Raw genomic sequence first — 27,003 nt, 5'->3', positions numbered from 1 at the left:
TTGTGATTGACTAATTAGTTTGTTTTTTGAAGCAGGGTCACACTATGTTACCCAGGCTGGTCTCCAATTTCTGAGCTCTAATGATCTTGTTTCAGTCTCTCAAGCAATAGGAAGGACTATGGGCCTATATTACTATGTCTAGCTAAATTTTATGATAACCAACTCACAGAACTAGTGAATAGTTCCAGTTTTTGAAGTGTAATGTACTTTGCAGCATCCTTCCATTATGAGCAGTGAGATTGTGAGGGTAACAACAGACAATAGGAAACTGACCTTCAACCTCAATATATTTCCTAAGTAAAGAAAACTTACATCTTCAACTTTAAATCCAATTTAGAACATCAAACAAACAAGGCAGCAAATCATAAAAGGTCATTAAAGAATAGCACAGACCCAAACAAACCTTGTTTTAAAACACAAATCAACTCTTAACGATTCTAGTGACTGTGACCTTGTGAACCTGAGGTGGAACCTCCCAAAGTCCAGCAATGAGAGGGAAATGGCCTGGATACAAGAGTATCCAGGGTGACCTTGGATAAGAACTCTGATTGATCTTCCACTCCTACCCCAGACCTGGCCTGGGGAGAAAGGGCTACTGTCTGCAGGTCTCTGAGCATAGTATTCCCTCAAGAACAGATATCCCGATCTTTTCAGAACCTCACATCTTACTATTTTGAAAGGCACTTATAACCTAGTGCATGAGACCCAATGTATCAGAAAAGACACTTTCTCCATATTATTTAAGTTCGCTAAGAAAATCTAGAAAGTTAGCTTATAATTTCCTTCAGAATAACTTGCCAAGGCTCTCAGAATACTGGAAAACCCTTACCCAGAGGTTAGATGCTATGCACCTATACCCACCCCACTTTATCCACAGGGGTCTGTTTGACCGAGCATTCCAAATAGCAAGTTAACTACCAGGAACCTTTTCTTTTATAACAGATGCCTCTTAAATAGTATACATGCATATATTATAATCATCTGAACTTTTATAGTAACATCAAAGGAACCTGATATACCTTATTTAGAGGCCTTATTCTAACACACCATTCTACACACAACAATTTTCTGAGATAGGATCTAACTCTATAGCCCAAATCGATCTGGAATTCACTACTGTAGCGCGGGTTTGCTTCAAACTCAAATTCACTGAAATTGTCTCAGCTCCCAAGAGCTGGGATTACAGTTGTGAGAGACCATGTTTGGATATACACATAACTCTTAATTTGTTTATGAAATTTTCTAGGGTATGGGCCACATGATACTTAAAACTTGATAAGTGCCTGGCTGACAGCAATACTGCAGAGCCTGATCCACCTTCTACTGCCCTAGCTAGTACCCTCACTAAGGAACCTGGCCAGGAAACCTGAAAAGTCAGGCCTGGGCTCATCACCTTCTAGCAGAACCAATATCTTAGGTATCTTAGGGCACTACTTTCTAAGGTAGCTTGTTGTATAGCAACATATAAATAATATAACCCTTCAATACTATTCTATGTTTAAAAGTCCAAGCATAGGAAAATGAAGATAACCATCAAACCTAAACAAATGTTCAGTTCTTTTCTAACATTTCACTCAGCAAAATACAATAAAGGGCACAGCAAAAGAAAAAAATCAGAGGTAAGCTCTCAGTTCAAGGTTCCCAAGTGTAAGGCCACTTGGCAAATAACAACTTTCCACTTTGAACACAACTCAGCTGACACCCATGCTAAAAAACCTAGACTTGTTTTTTTCCCTGAGAAACCAAATCATGAAGTGGCTCAAAAGGAAACATAGAACTGATAAGTGCCTGGCTGACAGCAATACTGCAGAGCCTGATCCACCTTCTACTGCCCTAGCTAGTACCCTCACTAAGGAACCTGGCCAGGAAACCTGAAAAGTCAGGCCTGGGCTCATCACCTTCTAGCAGAACCAACTATCTCTTAGGAACCCAAACAGCCCAGAGTTTGTTCTCACCCTGTCTCCAGCACTTTTTAAGTACAGCCTGACAGAGCAGAACTTCCACAGAGCAGACCACCCCAGGTCTGCATGGGAGCTAGGCCACTCTAGAATCCTCTTGCTTTCTTATCTTGAAACATATCAGGTTTTCAGTGAACATCTCAGTGAGGATCCCTGAGGATCTCTCACAACAGTAAAAACACATCTCACTTTTCTACAAATATTGCGTTCTTCATGATAGACTGACTGGGAAGATTTCAGAGAAACAAAAACTCTTTCCTTTTAAAGGGGAGAAACAGGAGTGTGGGTGCCAGGTGTTCATCTATTCAAAAGCCCCTCAGTCCTCTGCTCACTGCCCTCACCTTCCTACCTACCTATTCTTGGAGTGCCTCCTCCCCACTGGACACCTAGCCTCTAGCCTCTCTATACCACACCCTCATGACCCGCTGGGGGAGGAGGAGGGAGGGTGAAGGTACAGCCACTGACCTGGGGTCAAGACTAGGGAAAGGCACAGTCCGGTAGGAGCTGGAGAGACCAGGCAACTTGGAGGCTGGGGCATGAAACAGCAAGCACAGGGCACGCCCTTGATACCCAAGTCCTTGGAGCCCAGCTGAGCTCCAACTTTGCCTTGCAACTATGCTAAGAGCCTCACCCACTCTGTAACATCAGGAAGCTAGGGGACCTGTGGGGAGTGTAAGCACTTCATAACAAAGGTTCCCTGTGGGCTGGGCTGATCTAAACCCCCCAATGCCTAGTAGTCTTTTCAGCAGAGTTCAGGGGTCAATTACTAGAGTCCTAGGCCCTCCCTGCCTTAAAGTTCCAACTATTATCTAAGTAATCCCAGAGGACTATCCTCATGGTTCAGCTTCAAGGCTTTCATTTTAAAGGGACCCACCTTTGGTCCTGTTTGTCCTGATGCCTGTCTATATTCTGAACTCTCCTCACAGTTCACCCTCAAGGCCCCAAACTGCTCAAAGGACTGCCACAGTGGTCCAGAGTCTTTTGAGCCAGCCTTGATTTCCCAGCTCTCTACAGCCGATTTGTCCCTTAGTCTTGACCTTCCTATGGCCTTGTCCCAGCACCCTGGCCCTCTGTGGGGTGGTCTCGGGGTCTTAACCCTCCTTTGTAATCTATCTTTAGTTGGCCCATCTCAGTGATTCTGCCATTTTCTAGGTCCTGCCAGGTCCTGAGAGCCATTCTTCCTCAATGACCTTTTCTAGTCTCTTGTCAGGTCTCTAATACTGACCCTCCCCCAAGTGTCCATTCCAAGAGTCGGGGCTCCACCTGTCCTGGGGTCCCAGAACTATGGGAGAGCTGCCCAGTTCTAAAGACTGTTCAGTAAGTACCCCTCAGTAATTCTGGCCTGGTCTGGGTCCTGCCTGGTCTGCGGTCCTGATCCCCCTGCATCCAGCCTGGCCCAGACTCCTGTTCTTCCGGGGTCCTGTTCTCTGGAATCGTGCCTGGTGCCAGGTCTAGCCGACTGAGCTCCTTGTCTTCCCTAGGTCCTGTTTTCTCGGGGTCCAGACTGCTCGGAATCCACCTCGGCTGCTGTTCTGCCTGGTCTAGGATTCTGCCCACCCCAGTCCAGCCTGGTCCAGGGTCCAGCCTTGTGCAGGCTCTTCCTCCGGTTCTGTCTGGTCCAAGATCCCTGTCCTCCCGGGGTCCAGATTGTTCCGGGATCCAGCATGGCCCAGGGTTCTGCCCTCCCGGGGTCCAGACCTGCGAGAAGTCCTGGCCTTCTCGCAGGCTTTCAGGGTCCCGCCTCCCGGGCCTGCCGGGGGCGCTGGGCTCGCAGCCTTCTGCCGCCCATGGGCCGAGGCCCGCGGCCTGAGGAGCGGGCGCGCGGGCCAGGCCGGGCGGGGCGGGCTCACTGACCTGCGTCTCGGGCGGCGGGCGAGCGGGCGCACGCGGGGGCTCGCCGGGAGGGGGAGGGGGCACCGCTCCCTCTGGGTCCCCCCCAAGAGGAGGAGAAAAAAGCCGTGCGGAGTTTAAAACAAAGAGGCGGAAATGCCCGAACCCAGCCGAGTGAGGAGTCGGGGGCGCCGCGGCTGGAGCATGCGCAGTGTGTGGCTCAGCTCCCACCTCACAAACGAGAGAGGCGGGGCCTCTAGAAGGCGGAGCCTATAGGGGTGGGGTGCAGGAGGGGCCAGAGGGCGCAGGCGCGTGCAGGCTGCAATTGACTCAGGAAGCTGGCTCGGCGAGGTAGGCAGGGTGGAGCTCGGGGGCGTGGTCACAAGGTGAGAGGTAGGTCAGGAGGCGTGGTCAGGAACACAACTAGGAGAAACTCCGCCCGGCTAGAGATCAGAGCAGTGCTGACCTGCATCTGCATGGGTTGGGAAAGAAACCCTAACCCTGAGACCCGGAACAGCTAGACCACGGGTTTCCTCCCCCATAAGCCTTCTGCTTACATTCTTGTCCTTTCTTGGAATCACTGTGGACACAGAGAGACCCTTATGCTGGCCTTTCAGACCGTGGAAACCCACAATTTGTCCGTTTGTCCACTGTGCATTGTGACTGGCAGAGGACATAAACTGAGAAAAGAAAGTCTGTTCTTGTTTGTTTGTTTGTTTACTTAGTATTTTCGAGAAAGGGTTTCTCTGTGTTGCCCTGACTGGTCTCGAACTAACATAGATCCGCCTGTCTCTGCCTCCCAAGTGTTGGAACTAAAGGAATGCCCTACCATGCTGGACTGGAAGGTCTGTTGTTAGGAAACAGTGGTTGTGGCAGCTGTATGCTAGACAGGGGGTGGGACAAGGAAGCAACTAGAGGCCAACCAGCAGGTGTTTGGGGGAAGGGGCATGCAAAGAATCCAACAATGGTATGTGTACAAGGAGGTTGAAAGGGGTGACTTAGCCGGGCGGTGGTGGCACACTCCCAGCACTTGGGAGGCAGAGGCAGGCAGATTTTGAGTTCGAGACCAGCCTGGTCTACAGAGTTCCAGGATAGCCAGGGTTACACAGAGAAACCCTGTCTCGAAGAAAAAAAGAAAAAAGTCTTGCTGGGGTCCTGTGGATGGTCCCTCAGAGCCAAGGCTCCCTGGGAAACAGAATGGGGACCCAGGTCCTGTGGATGGTCCCTCAGAGCCAAGGCTCCCTGGATAAACAGAATGGGGACCCAGGAAGGCAAATATACTCTACTGAAGTCTGGCAGCCTTTGTATCACAGAGAGGCTACTGATGGAGGAGAAGGTTGAGAGATAGTCCTAGAGTAATGGAGGATCTGGTGTTGGTATCAGAGGTAGCAAAGAGGTACTATTGAGAAGACCATGAGCAGGCCTGGACTTAGGGCACAGATCTCAGGAAGCCATCTAACTTGACAGACAGCTAGACCCCCTAAACCACTTGTCTTCAAGTGGGCTTGTCATGCCTTAGGTAAGACCATATTCAATGTCATTCTAGGTCCAGGATTCAGACCTTGCTTCTGTGTCTATCAGGGATACCTTCAGGGAACTCTAGCTTTACACAACCTCTGGTCTCTCCTGAAAGTTGTTCTCTACTTTAGGCCCCCACCTTCCAGCACTGACGTCGTCCTCTAACTAACATCTGACACATTAGAATCCAGCTAAATGTCCCTTCCCCAACCCTCACCCTGTATCCCTAGGTGAGCAGATAACTTTCAACTAGTATCCTTGTGTTTTTCCCTTGCTCCCTGACCACTTTCAGCACAAAATAGTGGCTTTTATAAAGCATTAGTTAAGGAAAATTCCCTGCTCAAAACCCACCCAGTGGCTTTACCTAAGACAGAAACCAGAAGGTTTCTGGAGACTAGAAGAGACCTGAAATCATGTGACTGTCTTATTTAGTAATATACTAAGTTCACAGGTACATATATATATTCTTGTTCAGCCAAGCAAGTGAAGGAACTTGAAATTATGGTACTCAGTTTGATGATAGGGGAGGGAATGACTTCTTCCTTACTTCTGTCTCCAGCTAGCCTCTCTGGGGTACTTGGTAAACCCTCTGTTCTCTGTAATGATGGTCTTCACATCACCTACCCACCGAGGCTGCTGTCTTAACACAGAACAGAATGAACTGACCCTATATCTCTTTTTTAAAAAAAATTTCAAAAGATTATCTTTATTTTATTTGTATGGGTGTTTTACCTGCATGCATGTCTGTGTACCATGTGTGTGCAGTTTCCTTGAAGGCTAAAATAGAGTATTGGATCCCCTAAAACTGAGTTACAGACAATTGTTTTTAGCTGCCATGTGGAAATCAAACCCAGATTAGTTCTTAACTGCTGAGCCATCTCTCTAACTCTATGATTCCATGTGGATGCAAGTTCTCTCTTAAACCTGTCAGGCTTTGCCCTGCCTTCCAACAAATGCTGGACCCAGGGCTCCAAGACATTTGGAACTAAATTCAAGGTCTGTTACCACCTCTGTGACCCCTGCAGTATTTAACTTAGCTATGTTTTCCTCTTGGATTGCTCTCTTTCCCCTAGCTGTCTTGAGAAAATCCCATAGCACCTGGGTACAGTGTGTGAGGCAGCCAATTGCAGAGACCAGGTCCTGTCTTGTGGTTAGTTCCTCCTTCTCCTTGTTGTTGTTCTTGTGCTCACTCATAGACTGCAGAGCTCTCGTGATGCCTCTGGGCACACTACTCACCTGTACCTCAAGGCCATAGTGGAGCTGCTTTACCTACAGTGGCTGAAAGCATGGAAAATGAAGACTCTAGCCCTCACAGCTGCAAAATAGGCAGGAGTATACAAAAGCTATATGATCCTTCACCTAAACAACTAGCACACTAGACAAATAAGCCAAATGTCAATTTACAGATACATCAGGAAACCAGGTCTTGGGCCCAGAGAAAAAAGGGTGAATCTTAGGGGAAGCCAATAGAAATGCCTAGGTAAAGGCTCTAGATCTGTACAGTTCTTCAAAGCTCTCAGCCTAGCATTGTTAGTCCTTCATGGAAACTGCTAGAGTTGGAGAAAATTGGGGGAAAGGAGAGGGCGAGGAGTCTTGAAGTCCACCAGGCAGCCATCACTAGAAAGCTCTGGTGGCCTAGATGTATCCAGGAGGCTTCTAGCAGTGGGATAAGCTAAAAAGGCTGCTCTGTCCAGCTGATAAAGCCAGGAGGTCTGGAGGGGATGGAAGTGCTTGGTAATTTGGTCTTATCTGTGATACTGCTATGATAAAACACCATGATCTAATGACACAGCAGCATTTACAACTGCATATGGTGAAAACTCTCAGGGAAAGGTGTGACATCGACATCTAGTCAGTGCTCTTAACCGATGAGCCATCTCTTCCAATTATTAGATTTTTTTTATTATGGAAAAGTTTGAAGAAAAAAGGGGAGATAAAGGGGAAAAGAGGAAGAAAGGAAAAGGAGAAGGGGAGAGAAGGAGGGAGGGAAGGAAGGAGAGAAGGAGGGAGAGAAATCCAATAATGATCAATTAATGACAAATTTTGATTTGTCCATATCCCTTGCCACTCTGTTCCTCCACCTTGTCCTGAGGAAGTCTCAGAGGCCATATCATCCCCCCACCATGGGGTTTTAGTATTTATCTATAAAAGTTGAAGCCACCTAAAACACAACCATAATGCATTATTATATAACCATATGCCATAACACCATTATTTATATTATCTTAAGATAGGAGTTAAATCTCTGATATCACCAGATGCCAAAACAGGGCCCACTCATCTGACTGCTGCAACATATGCTCCATCTGGTTTGGTTTCCTTGATCTACCGGCAGCTACTGGAGCTGCTCCCATAGGGAAGGACCATAGCTGCTTTTCCCATATCCATCACCAACCAGGTTTGGCATAGCTCCATATCTACTTTGCAGGTCCAGAACTGCTTTTGTACACAACGCAACTCTCCAATGCCATTTCAATGTATTTTGAGAGACTGTTCTCTTCCCCTAGGGTCAAATTCCCCTTTATCACCCCTTTTTTCTTTGAACTTTTCCATAATAATAAAAAAATCTAATAATTGGAAGAGATGGCTCATCGGTTAAGAGCACCGACTGCTCTTCCAGAGGTCCTGAATTCAATTCCTAGCAACCACATGGTGGCTCACAAACAACTGTAATGGGATCCAATGCTCTTTTCTGATGTGTCTGAAGACAGCTACAGTATACTCACAGACATAAAATAAATAAATATAATAATCCAGGTCTGGGAGCACAGGCCTATAATACTTCTAAAGCCAGGAGAAAGAAAAATTTAAGGCCAACTTAGGCAACTTAGTATGATCATATCTCAAAATACAAAATAAAAAGACAGCTGGGGATGTAGCTAAGTAGCAGAGCACCTGATTAGTATGAATGATGCCTGGGTTCAATTCCCAGCTGTACAAAACAAAATCCCCAAGTAGGTCAGTGATATGGCTCAGTGGATCAAAGTGTTTGCCACCAAGTCTGACATTTAATACCTAGGAGCCAAATGATAGAAGGAAATAATGGAATCCTATAAGTTATCTTCTGGCCTCCCCATGTATGCCATGGCATACATATAACTATATGCACTCAAACAAAATGAAATAAAAATAAACCAAACAAAGCACTGTTAACAGCTAAGTTACAATTAAGTTATAGAGAAATTAAAAAGACAAATATGTTGGGGTAGGTGTGGCCTTGTTGGAGTAGGTGTATCACTGTGGGCATGGGCTTTAAGACCCTCCTCCTAGGTACCTGGAAGCTAGTCTTCTCCTAGCTGCCTTTGGAACAAGAGGTAGAACTCTCAGTTCCTTCAGTGCTATGTCTGCCTAGATGCTGCCATGCTTCTCACCATAATGATAATGGGCTGAACCTCTGAATCTGTAAGCAAGTCCCAGTTGAATGTTGTCCTTTAAAAGAGTTGCTGTGGTCATGATGTCTCTTCACAGCAACGAAACCCTAACTAAGACACCCCCAAAAGAAGTAACACCCTAGACAGAAAACCACTGATGAGAACTCTTAAAATTTGTGATAAATCAGGCTGGAGAGTTGGCTCAGTGGTTACTGACAATTCTTCCAGAGGTCCTGAGTTCAATTCTCAGAAACCATGTGGCTCATAACCATCTGTAATGGGATTTGATGTCCTCTTCTGGTGTCTGAAGACAGCTACAGTATATTTATATACATTAAATATTTTTTAAAAATTGTGATAAGGATGTTGAAGTGTAGCCTTCCACAATTAATGGTTTCTGGTAGGAGTGCAGGTGGGGAAGGACTCAGTTTTCTTTAAAGGACTGGCCACTGGGAGTTTGACCATGCTTCAGTGGGTATATGGACAACACAAACTGGACTTGTTTCTTGTTCTTTCTCTTTCTCCTCCTCTTCTTCTTCTGGGAGGAGGTCACAAGGGTGGGAGTGGACCTGGAAGGACTGGAAAGTGAGTGTGATTGGGGTTCATGATGTGAAATTCCCAAAATAATCTATTAAAAATAGTATAAAAAGAAGACAATGAGCTGTATCTAATAGATAATGTAGAATCCCACATGAAACAAATAGAAAATATATAGGATGCATATTTTCAAGTGCATAGGGAGAATACAAACACTGACAAAGTGGTTTGGTTCTTTTCTAGATTGTTTTTTATTTTATGTATTATGGGTATTTTGCCTGCATGTATGTCTGTGCACCATGTGCATGCAGTGCCCTCAGAAGACAAGGATAGCATGTTGGAGTCTTGGGAACTGGAGTTACAGATGGCATGAGCAATGGGAACCAAACCCAGTGTATTAGTCAGGATTCTCTAGAGGAACAGAACTGATAGAATGAATCTATGCATATGGGATTTATACATATATAGTGGCCTAAAGGCTGTGGCCCAACTAGTTTAACAAAGGCTGGATCTCATTAGAAAGTCCAAGAGTCCAGTAGTTGTTCAGGCCATGATGCACAAAGAAACCCTGTCTTGGAAAACAAAACAAAACAAAACAAAAAGATAAATATGAGACTCCACAATCCCTCTCCTAGATATAGAACTAGCAGAAATGCAGACAAATGTCTACACAAAACCTGTATATAAGTACTCAGAGAGGTAACATTTTCAGTGTTCCTAAACTGGGAACATTCCATGTATCAATCAATGAGTGAATGAGTGCCTGAGTGAATGGATACAATGTGGCATGTACTTATACTAAAATGTTATTTGACAATAAAATGAAAAGTAGATAAACCTGAAAGTGCTATGATGAGCAGAAGTCAGTCACACAAGTGTGACAGAAGGTCATACATTACATGACTATTAAAGTAAACGTTCAGAACAGGCAAATCCATAGAAACAGAGACAGATACATGGTTATCAAGAGTGACTGTGCAACTGTGGCTGAACATTAGCATTCTTTGATGGGACGATGTGAAACTATTTGGATGGTAACTGCATTAAAATCTAAAACTTGTGCATTTCACTTTTTATTTTTTAATTTTTGGGGGTAGGGTTCTATGTAGTCTAGGCTGACCTCTAAGTGACCGAAGATGACCTTTTAAACTGAAGATTCTCTCACCACTACATTCCAGGTGCTGGCACCATGCTTAGACCAACCTGTTCTCTATCATTTTTTTTATTTGCGCGCACATGTATGTATGTATGTGTGTGTGTGTGTGTGTGTGTATGTGTGTGTAGAACAAAGAACAACTTCTTTCAGGAGATAGTTCTCTACTTCTACACCACCAAGAAAGAGTCTTTGTTTATGCTGTAGTGCATACCTCAGGCTAGGTAGCATGCGAACTTCTGAGCAATTCTCCTGTCTACCTCCCATATCACTCCAGAAATTCTGGAATTACAGATATACACCACTAACTCTGAGTTTTTAACATGGGTTCTGGGGCCAAACTCAGGTCTTCATGGGCTTTAACCTATCTTGCTGGCCTTATCTGGGTACTTTAAATGGCTTTCATGTGAATTATATCTCAGTAGAGCTGTTCTTTAATATGTGTGTGTGTGTGTATAAAGCTAAAGAACACACACAAACACACACACACACACACACACACACACACACACACACACACACACAGCTTACTTTATACAGACATAGCCATGCTCACCCAGTGATTTCAATACCCAGTTCACATTAGATCCTTTTGGGAAGTCGCTCTCCATGAACACCTCAGACTACTGCACAATCCTTGTCTTCACACTAGGGTAGTTTCATCAAGGTTAGGAATGTTTGTTTACTAGACTTTGGAACAGTGAGGATGAGAAGTTACCAAGGCTAAGGGGAGATTGCCCTTTCGCTCCTGGTACAAAGAGGGCATAGGTTTCCAAATATAAATCAGGTTTCCCTCTGGAAGGGAGATAAGGAGGGCACCGCAGTCTGTGTTGGGGGATGGCAGACTTGTTCTTTGTTCTAACCAGGATTCTCCTGAAATGTACCCCAATGTATACGCAAGCATTATCAGACCATCTGAGGAACCATTACAAAATCTGCTGTTTTTGCCTTGAGTACCAAATGTTTTGTTTGTACCTAGGACTCTTGCATTCCCTATCATTCACATGTGTGAAACTCTGGCGGTTAGCTGGGCTTATGAACGGTTAAGACCCAGACCCTCCAAGTTTCTTATTTTACATGTGCTCATTTGACAAAACATCAGATGCTCTTTTTAAATAATTAGAAATTATTATCTTATTTATTTTATTTTATGTGTAAAAGTGTTTTGCCTGTATGTATATATGTTCATCATAAGCATGCCTGGTGTTGGTAGAAGTCATAAGAAGGAAACACTGTATACCCTGAAACTGAAATAGTTTAAGCCACCATGGAAGTGCTATATACCAAACTAGAGTCCTGTGCAAGAGCAACATGTGCTCTTAATTGCAGAGCTGTCGCTCCAACTCCTAAAGAGACACACTTTATATCTGCATAGTCTTGAAAACTAGAAGCCTCTAAGCACATGTAAGCAGAAAAGCAGATAGTCATTTCTATATGCACAAAGGACAGACCCATCTGACATTACATACAAAAACCTAAATGTTATGCAAGGATGTGATACAGTAACACAAACTAAGTACCAGTTTCTGTCTAAGATAAATGCACAGTGTAAACATCAGATTTTATTGCAGAAGCTGGAGGTAAGCCTACATAGTAGAGAGATTAGCATGGCCTGTGTTCAACCCTCATTAGCACAAACACACAGATAACCCAATACTATCTCACACCACACTTAAGCAGAAAATTCCTAATACTACACATACACATGAGAAAACCAAAGACTTCACTTTTTAAAAAATTTTTTTTCCAAAAAGATGTATTTATTATGTACACAGCAGTCTGCCTGAATGTATGTCTGCAAACCAGAAGAGGGCACCAGATCTCATTATAGGTGGTTGTGAGCCACCATGACATTGCTGGAAATTGAACTCAGGACCTCTGGAAAAGCAGCCAGTAGTACTCTTAACCTCTGACCCATCTCTCCAGCCCAAGATTTCATTTCTTTAAGAGACTAATAGGTCCGGAGCCATGCAGTCCTGTGGTAGGCTACAGACACTTTCTGGCTTCCATTTTGGGGCTTCTAATTCTGGGGCTTGATGGGAAAAGGAAGAAGTGGACATCTGGGGGGCCTTACTGTAGGAAGAGCCCACATAACAGTGGTCAGAGACCTCCCTTGAAAAGGAAACAAAAAGGCTCACATTCTAGCAATGGATCCCATCCACGGCCATGAGGTTGATGTCACAGTCAATCAGTCTGAGGTACCTGAAAGTCTAGATCCTGATATGCTGACATGGTCCCTGCTGGGGGTGGGCATCATGTGTGGTTTTCAAGCAGGTGAGTCCTGATTAGATTAGTGAGGCACAGGTGAGTCACTGGATAGATAGAGGAGGGAGGCATGCTATTGGAACCCGATAGTTCTAGGAGGCTCTACACAGCTGTATGTGGGTGCCTGACAGGCTGGGTGGAGGAATGTCCCACAGCTGAAGGGCTTTCCTCCACCCTTGTTTTTCCAAGATACAGCCAGTCAGTCATTACCCAAACATTTGGAATAGACATATGGAGGCCCTGGCCCTCAATATCCCCAACACTCTCTGGGAAGAGTAGATGAACACTAAATAAATAACCAGGTAGGGCTCCTGGCTTCATCTCATCTCAGAGAGTATTATCCCTGATAGTATCCCAGAAAAAAGGGGCCTTGCCTCATGCTCCAACTGTAGCAATTACTTAATTTTTGACAAAATACTATTTAGGGGAAGACAAACTGGCCTAAGAATGTTGGTTTGAAGTGCTGGAAGAAATTTGAATTTGGGTTTAAATGGAGGGAGACACTGAACATAGATTTCACCATGAATAGGTGTTGAATGATAAGCCCCTGAAGATCACTACCAAGCAGATGCCAGTCTTCCTTTTGTGGTTGCCAAGGACATCGACCACATGTAGTTTAGGTGTGAGGATGCTAGCTTGTTGAGATTTAAGCAAAATGCTTACATCCCATAGGAAAGTATAAAAAGTCACCATTTGAAAACAAATGCAGGTCCTATGCCACAGGGTTTCTTACAATTAAATTCTCTGTGTTGAAATAATTGTAGATTTTACACACACACACACACACACACACACACACACACACACACACACGGGGTGGGCAGGGTAGGCACCTTTCTGTTGTTTCCTAAGGGTGGTAGCTCATAGGACACAAGGGTTGGACATCACAGCCTTGACAGGCCATTGGTGAGCACCCACTCATCTCCTAAGCCTCTCTGGTTTGTTCCTGCTCTTTTACTTGTTTCTGAACTTAGCTTTACATGGCTATATCTTATGTGTTCCCATGTGTGTCCACCTTCATGGCTGCATGAAGGAGATCATCAACATAACAAAGCCCCGACTGTTGCACCGTCACAATCTACCCTCTTCCACACTACCCAGTCTCTGGGCCACTACTCATCTGTTCTCCAGTTCTAAAGTGCCATTTTTACAAAAAAAAAAAGTTATATAACTATTGTGTTGGTCTGCTTTTGGTTGCTGTGGTGAAATGCCTGAGTCTAGGTAACCTTGCTAGAAAAGAGCTTTTGTTTGGTAGACAACGCTGGCGGTTCGAACGTTTGGCACAGCCATCATCTCAATGTTGATGAGTACCTATTGGTGAATTCAATAATGAAGGGAGCATTGCTAGAGGGAGTGACCACATTGGCAGACAGGAAGCCAGAGAGAGTGGAGGGGGCAAAGCTTCCAGCACAATAACCCTTGGGAAACACACCCGGATCACAGCAAACCATTACAAATGGAAGCATCCCCTCGCTCTGCCTATCCAGGTTGCTGTGTGTATTAGCTCTCCGTTCCTGAGCAATATCCCGTAGTGCCTATACTTCTGTTTACTCGACCATTCACTGACGGAAGGACACCGGGGTGTTTACACTATCTTTGATGATCACAAATAAAGCTGCTGCAGATTTTTATCTCTCATGGATAAAGACTCGTGACTGCAGTGGCTGAGTTAGATGATAGCTATATCCTTAGTTTTACCAGAAACTGCCAACTTGTTTTCTATAGACTTCAACATTTAGAATTGTCGGTACTTTTATTTAACACTCTAAAAAGAAATATGGTATTAGCTGATTGTGGTTTGTATGTTTTCGTTTTTGTTTTTTGAGACAGGGTTTCTCTGTGTAGACCAGGCTGACCTCGAACTCAAATTCACCTACCTCTGAGTGCTGAGATTAAAGGCGTGTTCCACCACTATCCAAAGCTCATTGTGGTTTTAATTCTATTTTTTCTGGTGGCTAATGAAGTTAGTCATTAAAAGTCTTATTTGCCACCTGTTTTTTTCTCTCTCTCCAGTTTTTTTGCCCATATCCTTAATTGAATTTGAAAAACACCTTGTAGTAGTCCTTTGTTAGATACATGGTTTGCAAATATTTTCTTGCAATCTGTGTGTATAAAAACCTCTTGATAAAAGTCCCGTTAACCCTATAGGCCAATTCAGAGAAAACTAATATTAGCTAACATGCTGAGTCTTTCAGTATGTGAGTAAGGTATACTTGTCCATTTCTCTAAGTTTTTGTTGGTTTCTTTCATAAGCATTGTACAATTTTTAGCATATGGTGCTATTCCTGTTTATAGCCAAGTATTTTATATATTTTGTTTGTTTGTTTTTGTTTTTTGAGACAGGGTTTCTCTGTGTAGCCCTGGCTGTCCTGGGACTCACTCTGTAGCCTGGGCTGGCCTCAAACTCGCAGAGATCCACCTACCTCTGCCTCCCAAGTGCTGGGATTAAAGGCGTGTGCCACCACAACCTGGCTGCTGAGTATTATTTTTGACCATACTTAGATTATGACTGTATTATTTTTTGTTTTAATTTCCACATCTTCCACATTGGTAGAGTGTTTTAGGAAGGCAGCTGTTGATTGTGTACTGATCTTTCACTTAATAACTTTGTTGAACTCACCTACGTAGCACAAGTGCCCTAAGAGAGTGGATGGAGGCGGATCAAAAGATTTAGAGATGTGGCAATACAGAGGGTAACTGTGGTGATGGCCTCATTTGGTGATAGGCTTATATACTACCTAAACCAGAAGCTGGTGACAGGCAGGTTCCCACCTTCAGCTAGGGCCCTGAACAGAGAGAGAAGCCCTCTCAGTCTCTCAGGTAGAATGTTAAGACATCAAAGTTCCCAAGGCAGCTCAAGGCCAGAGGAGGAGGGCAGAGGGGTTAGGTCTTCAGAGTGAGTGTGAACTATGGCCTGAGGGTAAGCAGGGGTTAGACAGATATGAAAGGAAGGGGCATCAAAGAGGGCAAGGACCACAGGCCTTGCCATGGGTCTCACAGGGGGGACTGCCCCTTGTAGGGCACCACCAGGCTTTGCTCATTTTCTCCTTACTGGACGGGGGACTTCACCTACAAATGGGGAAATCCATCTGACATGCATACCGCCCCACTAAGAACACACAAAAGGCTGGAACCACACAATAAGCTTGTTCAGACCTGTATGGCTGACAGGTGGTACCATCCAATATTGAAAATAAACAGCAGGAATCCTGGAAGGCAGAGGCCAGCCTAGGCTACACCAGTGAGATTCCTGCTCAAAACTCAAATCCCTAAGCCCAAGAAATGAACACAAAGGAATGGTAATCCTGAGGGCAAGACCATCGGGATGTTTTTGAAGGAGGAAAAGCCTCCTCACTGAGAGAAAGCCACCTCCTGCCTCTGCATGGCCAGTCCCCCTATTCCTCCACAGTACAGCCGCTCTCTACCGCACCAGCTCGTCACTCATTCACACTAGTCTAAATAGGGCTTTTGGTACACTGGCCTTCTCTTGAACCAGCCAGGCCAGACACAGTGGCAATTGTCAGATGACTCTTGTCAACTGCTTTAGGCCAGAGTCAGGCAACAAGAGCAAATTAAAGAGCCTTAAGTGGGACTGTAAGCTGTCTGTCTACTGGAGGGCAGGGATGGTGTAGTTAGGCTCAGCCTTTCCTCATCCTCCACCCCGCCTCTTTCTCCTCTAGGAGGAGTCTAGTGACAGGCCTGGATTGGAGGCTTTTGGAACTGTTCCGGGTCTCCTCCTCTAGGTTGGCCTCAGGCCTTTCCGTGGCTGTTTCTTAGGACTTCAAGAATTTGGAGGACCTTTAAGGAAATGCAGACTTTGCTGAAGTAGAGACCCACTTCCCGCACCTACCACCGCGGGCGTGTTCCTAGTACAGGCCACACACACTTGTATCCAAGATACCTCTTAAAAGGAATTTTTTCCCTCCGGTTTCCACCTTGGCGGGTAATCCTGGCTTCTTTCACCAAACTTGTTCTTTGGGGCGGAGACTAACCAGATCATTTCGCCCCGCCCTGCTCCTAGGACAGCCTGCCCACAGCTGCAGAGCTTTGCAGTGTATGAAAGTGGGCGGCCTGCAGACAGTGGCATGGCCGGGACTATGGATAGGCTGGAAGACCGCAACAGCCCGGAAACATCTGGGACCGCCGGAGACGCGTTGCCTGGTCCCCGAGTGTATGCGCGTCGCTGGGTCTTTCTGCTGGTGGTCAGCCTCCTGAGCTGCTCCAACGCGATGGTACAAGGGTGCTTGGGCGGGCAGGGCGGGGTCTTTGTAGCAGCCCCAGCGTCAGCCAAATTGTTTTCGTTCGGTCACGGAAAATCGATCTTTCTTCTGGCTCATGAAGTTGTAGAAGGGGCAAATGCCTGTCCTGCCTGGTATGGAGCAGCCAGGGAAACAGGTTTCTTAGGCTCAAGGGTCTCAGCCCTTCAACATGTTGTTTTCTCGAACTGTCCCTAGCCTGCAAATGCTGATGTCAGGGACCCTTCGTCCTTCCCTCTTCATCCCATCAGGCGCAGTTGGACTGCAAGTGGTCCTCCCAAGGCACAGGTACAGAGACAGCACTTGAGTTTGAGTGGAGGGAGAGCATGAAGCTGCTACCATCTGCCGCTCAGAGACAGCTGTTCAACCCTGCACCTTTCTGGTGCTAGATCTGGTACCTGTAAAGGAACTTTGGGTCACATGTGGCCACTCAGCTGGATAGGTAGCATTTGGGCCATACAGCTATGAATTGTAACAAATATAGCTCAGATTGTGCCAATCATGTGGGACCATGAAGCCCACTTGTCACAGTGGAGACCCAGCCAGGATGGTGACACTATCAGGTATCCAGCACACTATGGGTTCAGTTGCCAACTGGCATTCCGTGTGAACCAGCAGTAGGTTGATTCCCATGGCCTTTTCTTTTTCCCTGCTGTGCTTGTTGTGAAGAAACAGCTTTGAGTAAAGGTGTGAATACAAGTCATGAGCCTGGAGTATTCTAACTGTGGCAATAGCAGAAACTTCTCTCCTGGTAGCTAGCTTTGCTGAGACTTGCTGCTGTAGGTTGGCTCACAGTTCCCCTTTCTAACACTGGAAAACATAACTGGTTTGGGTAGCTGTCTGAGGACCCATGTAGAAATCTATTGAGCTTTTCCTTTTGTAGATAAGGCGGGTTCCTGGGACACTTGGATGATGTCCTGCTGTCCTAGTGGAGATGGAATATTATTCTGATACTGTGAAATGACATGGTCCTGGCTGGGTCCCCATTATGACCAGTGGGCTTCATGTTTAGTCATGCTTCCTGGAGCCCCTGATCATTTGTCTGTAGCTAGTGACTGGGTACCAGGGTTCTGAGAAAGCAGCCTGAGCAGGCAAGCACAACAGGGCTTACGAGAGACCGGGAGATGGCCCAGTGTTTTGGATGGGAAGGAGATCAGGGGCTGAGTCAGGGTAAGACTGAGAGCTGGTTGAAGGTTTTCTTATTCTTACTCTTGTACAGTTCGATGGATGGATTTTTTTTTTTACTCCACCCATCTGTTGTCTTACACATGCTAGAGATCTCTCTGCCCACTTTTATGTGGGGCCACAGCTCTGGGAGGAGCAAGGACAACCCCATGAGACTTGTGAGATGGGCTCTGTTTTTCTTGTTCAACAGAGCATGTTTTGTAAGCCTACCTGGTCCCCTGTCTGCTCTATGAAGCCAAGCAGGAGACAGCTAGGCCTGTATCAGCTGCTCTCTAAGATCTGTTGAAGGAAATGCTGCTGTTGCACAACCTTGGTGTTTCCCAAGGCTTTGTGGTGGGGAAGCCTGGCACACTTTTCAGCTCTGGAGGGTGTGCCCCTCTGTCATGCTCAGTAGGGTTCATTGGGAACCTTGATCTGGGGCACACCCTTGTTAGGCCATATATCTATTCTCTCTACTGGTCTAAGCTTGATGACTCCTTCTCTCCACCCAGCTTCCCGTACTTCTTCCAGAAAAAAACTCCCTCCACTCTGCACTCTTCTGCTTGCTGGGCTTCAGAGTCCCTCTATTTTGCAATGCCTAAGATGGGAGAGTATGTGCAAAGTGAGATGCCATTGATTCTCTCCCATCTCTAAAGAAGTCCCAGGCTCTCAACTCTCTGTCCTTGGCTCTGTTTGCCCCCTCCTCAGTCCTCACTTATGTCCTGAGCCTCAGAGGCTTCATTATCCATCTAGATGCCTGGCATGGAGTTGCTGACACACACCAGACCTCATGGTCTCCCCAAAATATGTTCCTTATCCATCTTGTCTCAGCACATTGCTCAACCACAAAATTCAGAACCATGGCTACCATCTGCCCTGATCCCCAGTTCTCTCTCTCTTACCCTGTGTACTCCAGTACTGTGTCCTTAAGTGTTATGACTTACTCAGTGTCCAGGATGTCCCACCCACTGAGATTCTGGCTTCTGTCTCATTACTCACAGCCATGTCCCAGCTGCTCACTCTCCTCTTTCTGTCACCTTTAACACATTGCCTCCCAGGCAGTGGACACTAACCCTATTGATTGACTTCAGCTTCCTCAGAGAATCAAGTCAATCCTAATTAGATTCATGGCCCTGCAGTCCCTGGACAGGTTTTTGGCCTCTGTATCTGCCTCCAGGCTGGTTCATAGTCCACTGCTGGTTAGGCTGTAGTCCATGCCTGTCTGCTTTCCTGGTTTATAATAGGGTAAATGTGGTTCTATAGCAGGGTGACCCGAAATTTCTATCAGGCTGTTTCCCTATAGCCTTAACAGCCACACCCATGCATCTGTGCTCCTATCCTGAGCTAGTCAAATGGGGATTATAGGCTTCAGCCAGAGCAGAGCTGGCCAGGTGATATCTGTGACCTGTAGGTGACTTATGTGTATTCCATAGCTTTGGCTCAGCTTTGCACCTGTAGCAGACACCTTAGCACAGCACTTCTTCCTGTCCATGGATCAGGTCAACTGGCTGTCACTAATATACCTTGTGTTATCCATCCCATTTGGCATGGCTGCCATCTGGGTTCTGGACTCTGTTGGTCTCCGTGGAGCGGTAAGTCAGATTTCATTCCCATTCCTGCGTGGGCTGGGTGGACTGGGGACCCTTTGACTTTGAATGCAAAACCCTGATCCCTTCAGATTAGACTCCACCAGCCCCACCTGCTAGGCTCCCCAGCAAAGCAGTTTGGGGGAGTGGATACATATTGGGGTATCCCTATAAGCTTGGGATAGGCATCTGGAGATGTGGATGGTGAGGCTCTAGGCTAGCATATAGTATCTGATTGTCCATTCCGGCAGACTATCCTGGGTGCATGGTTGAATTTTTCTGGGAGTGTGCTACGTGCTGTACCGTGCTTGTCTGTCAGGATTCCCAGCCCCTTTGCCTTCTTCATGAGTGGCCAGAGCCTCTGTGCCCTGGCCCAGACCCTGGTCGTCTCTTCTCCAGCCAAGCTGGCTGCCTTGTGGTTTCCAGAGCACCAGCGAGCCACAGCTAACATGATCGGCACCATGTGTGAGTCCAGGGATGGGACCTCTGCAACCTGGGATCAGCTCATAGGCCCTGCTGGATGTCTGTAATCTGTACCTCCAAGGCCAATGTGCTTGAACCAGGAAGGATTAACCCCCAAGGACTGGGGTGAGGCTTGCCACAGCTGATCTGATACAACTGTTTTTCTATCCAGCAAATCCTCTGGGTCTCCTTATTGCAAATGTGCTGTCTCCTGCCCTAGTCAAGAAAACAGAAGACATCCCTATGATGGTGAGGGTCTCATGATTATCTTGCATGTGACATGTGTGCTGTGTGGGCTTGAGCACATATACATATACTTGTGTACACAGTATATAAGGTCGTTGTTCCTGTGCATGGTATATACTTACATTTGTTGGTATGACATACCTGGGTGTGTTAGCATCATCTCCTTATGTGGGGATAAGTTTGGAGCCTTGGGAAGTTGGGCTGGTGTCATCAAGGAGGGAATCATCCTTGAGTGGTATTCTGAAAGCTAGGTTCTACATGAAGCTGTGAAGAACAGCTGGGGATGGAGTGATACAGCCCCCCCCACACACAAAGGGTTTAGGTTTGCTGACTCACTGGAGTTTAAAGGCAGGAGGCGGCTATTAAGGTGGGCAAAGCAGACTGAGATATATGGGGGCACATTTCAGTGTGACTTCTTTGTGACACTCAGAACTTCTCCTCAGCTTGGCATCTACATTGTTCCTGCTGCCCTTGCCTGTCTGTTGGCCACCGTCTGCCTCTGGGAGAGTGTGCCTCCTACCCCACCATCCACAGGGGCTGCCAACTCTACTTCAGAGGGTTTCCTCCGGGGGCTCAAACTGGTGGGTGATGTGGATTCCAGGGCAGGGAAGCTGTGGGCAGAAGCCTGCTAGAGCTTCTAAGTTAAGGGCTGCTTTTCTCCTCTAGCTCATACAGAATAAGGCCTATGTCATCCTGGCCGTGTGCTTTGGTGGTGGCATCGGTGTCTTCTCTAGCTTCTCAGCCCTCCTGGAGCAGATCCTTTGTGCCAGTGGCTATTCTAATGTAAGTAGTAGCCCTTCCTAAAGAGTGGGCTCTGCCTCTGCCAGGGTTGCCTGCTGTTTCTGAACACTCAGTGTTCACCCCCCACCCATAGAGATTAGATCAGTATCCTCACATGGAGGTGGCAGTCACGGCTGCTTTATATACATATAGTCCCTGGGTCAGGACCTCTGGTGGGTGTAGGTCTCTCATGGGCTGTAGGCATGAACCCAGGGTCTGTATTGTCTGTGGTGATACCCTTTCCCTTTAGTGATGTGCACATTGCAGAAAATCCATCTTAGGAGGTGGCTTGACAGGGTTGTCTAGGCTCAGGTTGTCCTTTGGAACTGCCCTAAGGAGCTCTGGAGGTTTCCTGCCTCCTGGTGGTTCTCAGCTTTCCCTCTACACTTCCAGGAGTTCTCAGGCCTCTGTGGGGCTCTCTTCATCGTGTTTGGAATTTTGGGGGCACTGCTTCTAGGCCTGTATGTGGATCGGACCAAGCACTTCACCGAAGCCACCAAGATAGGCCTCTGTCTGACTTCCATGACCTCTGTGGCCTTTGCTCTGGTGAGACTATTAGGAACAAAGACTACCTACCCAGGATGGAGGGCTATTATGGCAAGCAGGAGGGTAGGGGGCAGCAGGTACAGTGGTGGCTTGCTGAGAGCAAGTGACTAAGTGTCAAACCTGTTCTCTGCCTGAGGGTATACCTGGGTAGAACTGACTTCACTGTCACATCCATGTCACCCAGTCTAGGAGCTCATGGACGGGGTGAGGGTGGGAGTGGGGGTGGGGGTGGGGGTGGCATGTCTCACTGCCATCCCTGTTTCATTCTTCTCTACCCTTTGCTGGTACCAGGTATCCCAGCTGCAGGGACAGACCATTGCACTGGCTGCCATCTGCTCCCTCCTTGGGCTCTTTGGCTTCTCAGTGGCACCTGTGGTCATGGAGCTGGCTGTTGAATGCTCATTTCCTGTAGGCGAGGGTGCCTCTGCTGGCTTGATCTTTGTCCTGGGGTAAGTATCCTTTTACACTAACCTCCCCTCTAAGGCATGAACTCCTTCCCTTACCATGCCTGGGCCACATGCCCCAAGCCCCTGATCCATGAAGCTAGGAATCTGCTTTCTCTGGCCAGGGATAAGCATGTACTTGCTGTTTGCAAGTCTGGGCCAGCTGCAAGGCGGATATGGATAGGGACAGTGTAACAGGTGTAACAGGTGTTGTAGTGGTTGGCACAGATGTTGTTCCCTGCCCACAATGGCATTAAATGTGGTGGACAGGGAGTTCTGCCGCCCGGGCTGAGGGTCCTATGTATCCAGGCAGGCCGAGGGTGTGCTCATCATGCTGCTATTGACGGCGCTGACCATGCGGCGAACAGGTCCGTCCTCTTCTACCTGCCAGCAGGGTGAGGACCCTCTGGACTGGACAGGTGAGTGTCTGTACCTAGGCTTTGGCCCTAGAAAGCTAAGACAAGACCAGGAAGATAAGGTTATTAGGAGGCCTGGCCCAATTGAGGATCTTGATTCTGGTTGCTCTTTAATCCTCCAAGACAGCACCAGTTGGTTGGTGTAAGTGTGAAATTGTGTGATCAGATGCCTGGGCCCTGCTTGTGGGTATAACCCAAAGACTCTGACACAAATCCAGCATCAGGTGTGGTTTTTCAAAATTGAGGAAAATAGACTAAGATCTTAGACAGAAAGGGGTAGAGATCTTGGAGAGAAAAAGAGACAAGGACAGAAATAGAAAAACAGAGAAATACAGAAATGTACATAGAAATACAGAGACAGAGACAGGGAGATAGGGAGAAAGAGAGGCTACCTGGACAGACAGAAGGAGCAGTGGGAGTGGATTAGAGATAGACAGGGATAGAGACAGAGATACAAAGAAACGGAAAGATTGAGGGAGTGACCGGCAGGCAGGCAGGCAGGCAGAGGCAGAGAGATGTGGGGTACACCCATGTCTCATAACTCATGATCCCTCGCTGTTGGAGTTTGGGTCTTGGAACATCCCGAGAGCTGTTGAGGATTTAGACGAGTACTGTTTCCAGACCTCTCTGTGGTCACCATCACTGGGGTCAGCTGGGTCAGGTCTACCAAGGCCTTGCAATGGTGGGAACTGGGGGCTCTGACTGCCTGGACAGTTGAGGGACAGTTCTGTGCTTGTGTCCCTAGTGTCCCTGCTGCTGCTGGCTGGCCTATGTACCCTTTTTACCTGTGTCTTGGTGATATTCTTCAACACCCCATACCGGCGCCTGGAGGCTGAGTCTGGCGGATCCTCTTCACCCACGATGTGTGCCAGGGATCCAAGGAATGTTAGCCCCACCCAAGTGCCACCACTTGAGACTCCTGGCTTGACTCTTCCAGATGACGCCTTGAAGGAAGCTCCTGGCCCTGCTTCTGTTTCCAAAGGACATTCAGAATGGGCAGAGACTATGACCAGAGACGTCTGGTAAAGCATAGGCTTGCTAGGGTTTCTTTGATTGTGCAAGCAGTGCTAAAAGCTCTGACAGAGACACAAAGTCCTTAGAAGACCCAGGGTATGACAAGATGGCCTTTTGGTCCTCAGGAAGACGATGATGGAATTGGAAATAACTGGTATTGTGTGGATACTGGTCAGTTAGGGTGGACCCTGGTCAAGCCATACGTGTGGCTACTGCAAGAAGGCCTGTGCAGAGGCAGAGGGAGTGAGTTAGGGGCTCCTGGCATATAAGACTGGGGGAGTTCTGAAGGCTATGGCATGATCATTCTGAGGTAGACAGGTGTAGGAAGAACTTGTCTACACTGTATAACCAGGTGCTGAGCTTGATTGTAAAGTAGCACAGAGGGCGGTGAGCCGGTCTGAGTAGATTAGGGAACATATTCTCTGCAATGAACATTCACGGGAAAGTTTGTATGTCCAACTTTATTGAGCTAGCTGCAGATTGCAACCTGAATGTTGGAGCAGCTCATACTTCCTCCTCCACATGGGTAAGGATATAGCTCAACACTTTGTAGTCTAGGTTACCAGCCACATTGATGAGGGCAAACTCCAGCTTCTGATGTGCCTGAGAGTGAGCCCAAGATAGGTGGGGTATCGATAGGGAACTCACATTGGTGGGGGGAGGAGGAGGAGAGACAAGGTTCCTGGGTTCCAGCAGTCAGGAACTTACAGGCACTGAACTTCATTCAGTGGGTTCCTGAGTCTTGTTTGACCTGTTCGGGGGGGTGAAGAGGGTCAGATGGCCAAGGGCAAGACAAGGGGAGGGGCTGGGGATGTATGTAAGGTTAGGTCAGAAGAGGGATTGGAGGAAGTGGGGCAGAGAGGGGAGGAAGAAGGGAAGGAGAAGGGAGAGGGGGATGGAGGGAAGAAAGGGGTGGGATACTGGGAGTAATGTAGTGGTGGGAGTGGCAAATAAATGGTACAGACATGCTGAAATCCTAGACCTCATTCCTGCCTCGTAGTCTGCTGCCTTCATTACTGAGCTGGCCAGCAGCAGGGTAGTGATCTATCCTTTTGGGGGAATGTTGCCCCTAGCTGCCCTCTGATATACTTGGGCTTGTAAAAGACATAGGAGTGGGGTTGGGGGTTGGGCAGGTCTCATTTGCAGTCATCCTGTTGGCTTGAAACATCAGTAGACCTTTGATGCTGAGAGTGGAAAAGTGACCAATTAGGCTGCTCTGAGGAAGAGTGGAAAGTTCCTACTTGTGGCTCCTCTTGTAGGAGGCCTGACCTAAGTACGCCTCTTTGTCTGCTGCCTCCATTACTGAGCTGGCCAGCAGCAGGGTGGTGATCTATCCTTTTGGAGGAATGTTGCCTCTAGCTGCCCTCTGATATGCTCGGGCTTTTAGAATGTATGTCCTGCCCACCTGCCCAGGTGCCTAATGGTTCCTGGAGCCCTCCATGACTCACAACAGTTACCTGTTGGGGTAAGAGGCAAATGCCTGGGATGCCAGAATGTTTCTTATTCCTAGTGCTGTGTGTGTGTGTGAGTAATGCATCTATGAAAGGGGTTTAAAACAGCAATAGGTGGAGAGACAATGGCACCCTGGGTAATGAAGGCCCAAATGGCAAAAACAGCCTTTCCCTTAGTCATTCCAAATGACTCTGCTCTCAGGGTCTTAGGGTGGCTATTTAATGCCCTGGAGTTAGAGCTCAGGGGGCTGGTGAGGTGGCCTTGGGGCCCAGGCACTATGTCTCTTCTCAGGGTAGGTGGTCCGCAGACCCCAAACCAGCACTCACTATTCTTTGTGGATGCTTCCATTGCCATCAAGATTGAACCTCTTGAAAATAATAGTTGTGCTTGCCCACAAAGAGGCTTTTAGAGTTCTGTCTTGTCAAGACTAAGCTTCAAGTGCTTAGTCTTGCTGTATGTACCTTCTGGGGAGTCTTTCCTGTTCCAGGGGCCCAAGAACCCTTGTTGTTGACTCTAAGAGGAAACCTTAGATTCTCAGATACTCATGGGTAGCCCTAGCTTCCATTTGGGGGCCAGGTCTTTGAGAGTAACAGAGGCTACATATAGCTAGATAGATGGGAGATGTGTTGGGACTCATAAGGCTTGAGAACTACTGAGAGAGGTGTCTCAAGAGATGTCCCCTAGGACAGCTCAGACATCTAGCAGAGACTTTGGACAAGGACAGGATGAGGGCTACCATCCTAGGGGACTGGACAACTGCAGAGTGAGACTAGGTAGCCTAGAAATGACATAGATACTCCTTCCCCTAGCCAAGGCACCGGGAGATTTTGCTCTGCAGAGGATGCTGCATTTCCAAGGCCTTGTGCCACATTAATGGTCACAGGCTCTGTAGGGTCTGAGCTATCCTAGGTACCTATGTAAAATACCTAGGAACTTATTATTAATTATTAATATTATTATTATGTTGTTGTTGTTTTCAAGACAGGGTTTCTCTGTATAGCCCTGGCTGTCCTGGAACTCACTTTGTAGACCAGGCTGGCCTCAAACTCAGAAATCCGCCTGCCTCTGCTTCCCAAGTGTTGGGATTAAGGCGTGCACCACCACCGCCTGGCTTATTTTTTTTGATATATGGAGTTTTAAGTATTTGGGAGGAGGCTGAGCTGAGGGCTGTCCCAGGTCAAAGTTTACTGTTCATCCCTCCAAACATCTTCAGGAACATGGTGAAGTTGATGGGCCCTGAGGACTTGAGAATGGCATCTACCTTGTTGTCCTTGATGTTAGTGTTGCCTGTTGCAAGCATGGGCAGGAGTATGGTGTTCAGTGGGTCCACATTGTCATCCCCAGCTCCCTCTGTCCTTGACACTGTCAGGTGACCCTTCAGGACAGCCTACATCTACCATGTTTGGAGGGATGAACAGTGAGCTCTGACCTGGGACAGCCCTCAGCTCAGCCGCCTCCCAACGTTTAGTAAAGAATTTATGTTTTGTTCTTTGTGTATAAAGCCTTTCATGGCACTAATTTTTACTTCCTGATTAATTAGCAGACCTAGGAGCCATTCTGATGCCACCTCTGGCCCTTCTGTAGCTGGGTCATGGGCAATAACATTTCTGAGGCAGAAAAGCCTTAGAGAGGGTTAGACTGCCTGCAATGGGGTCAGTCTTGACATGGCCCTCAGTTTCCCATTACTCATCTGATAGGCAAAGTTGAGGGACAGTATGACTTGCATTCTGTTACTGATGCCAGACACTGGATTTCTGGGGTGAGAATAAGGGCAGGAAATATGGGAGTGGCCTGAAGGCTGGATGGGATGAGAATGTTCAGAAAATACAATGAAGTGAGCAGATGGCAGCCCCCACAGTCCCACAGTTCAGAGCATAGATAAGAACAGCAGGAAGTAGGACCTCAGCAGCCACAGATGGGACAAGAGGGGGTGGGTTGTGCATCTGATAGCTGGGTAACTCCTACCCTGATACACTTCTAAACTGTGCCGTCTTCCACATTACCAG

General features: G+C 47.1%; 3 protein-coding genes across 3 annotated transcripts in view; 1 reads left to right on the top strand and 2 right to left on the bottom strand.

Annotated features, from left to right (window-relative positions):
* Pcgf3 (polycomb group ring finger 3) overlaps positions 1 to 4,006 on the bottom strand; it is a 40,262-nt gene extending 36,256 nt beyond the window's left edge. The window contains exon 1 of the mRNA XM_021210859.2: positions 3,813 to 4,006. The gene's annotated coding sequence lies outside the window, so the exon portion shown is untranslated. The remainder of the gene's footprint in view (positions 1 to 3,812) is intronic.
* A 12,121-nt stretch (positions 4,007 to 16,127) lies between these two features.
* Positions 16,128 to 24,208, top strand: Slc49a3 (solute carrier family 49 member 3). The gene is made up of 10 exons (XM_029545239.1): positions 16,128 to 16,864; positions 19,486 to 19,644; positions 19,890 to 20,103; positions 20,273 to 20,349; positions 20,790 to 20,927; positions 21,013 to 21,129; positions 21,520 to 21,672; positions 21,964 to 22,121; positions 22,425 to 22,534; positions 23,277 to 24,208. The coding sequence occupies exons 1-10, from the start codon at positions 16,718 to 16,720 to the stop codon at positions 23,555 to 23,557; spliced, it is 1,554 nt and encodes a 517-aa protein (XP_029401099.1). The 5' UTR covers positions 16,128 to 16,717; the 3' UTR covers positions 23,558 to 24,208.
* On the bottom strand, positions 24,050 to 26,297 carry Myl5 (myosin light chain 5). The gene is made up of 4 exons (XM_029545026.1): positions 26,186 to 26,297; positions 25,324 to 25,399; positions 24,690 to 24,729; positions 24,050 to 24,148 (listed from the first exon to the last, which is right to left on the bottom strand). The coding sequence occupies exons 1-4, from the start codon at positions 26,295 to 26,297 to the stop codon at positions 24,050 to 24,052; spliced, it is 327 nt and encodes a 108-aa protein (XP_029400886.1).
* Positions 26,298 to 27,003: the final 706 nt, after the last annotated feature.

The sequence above is a fragment of the Mus pahari genome, chromosome 13 (assembly GCF_900095145.1).
Source record: "Mus pahari chromosome 13, PAHARI_EIJ_v1.1, whole genome shotgun sequence".
Lineage (NCBI taxonomy): Eukaryota > Metazoa > Chordata > Mammalia > Rodentia > Muridae > Mus > Mus pahari.
This window is presented reverse-complemented; position numbering and strand designations above follow the sequence as displayed.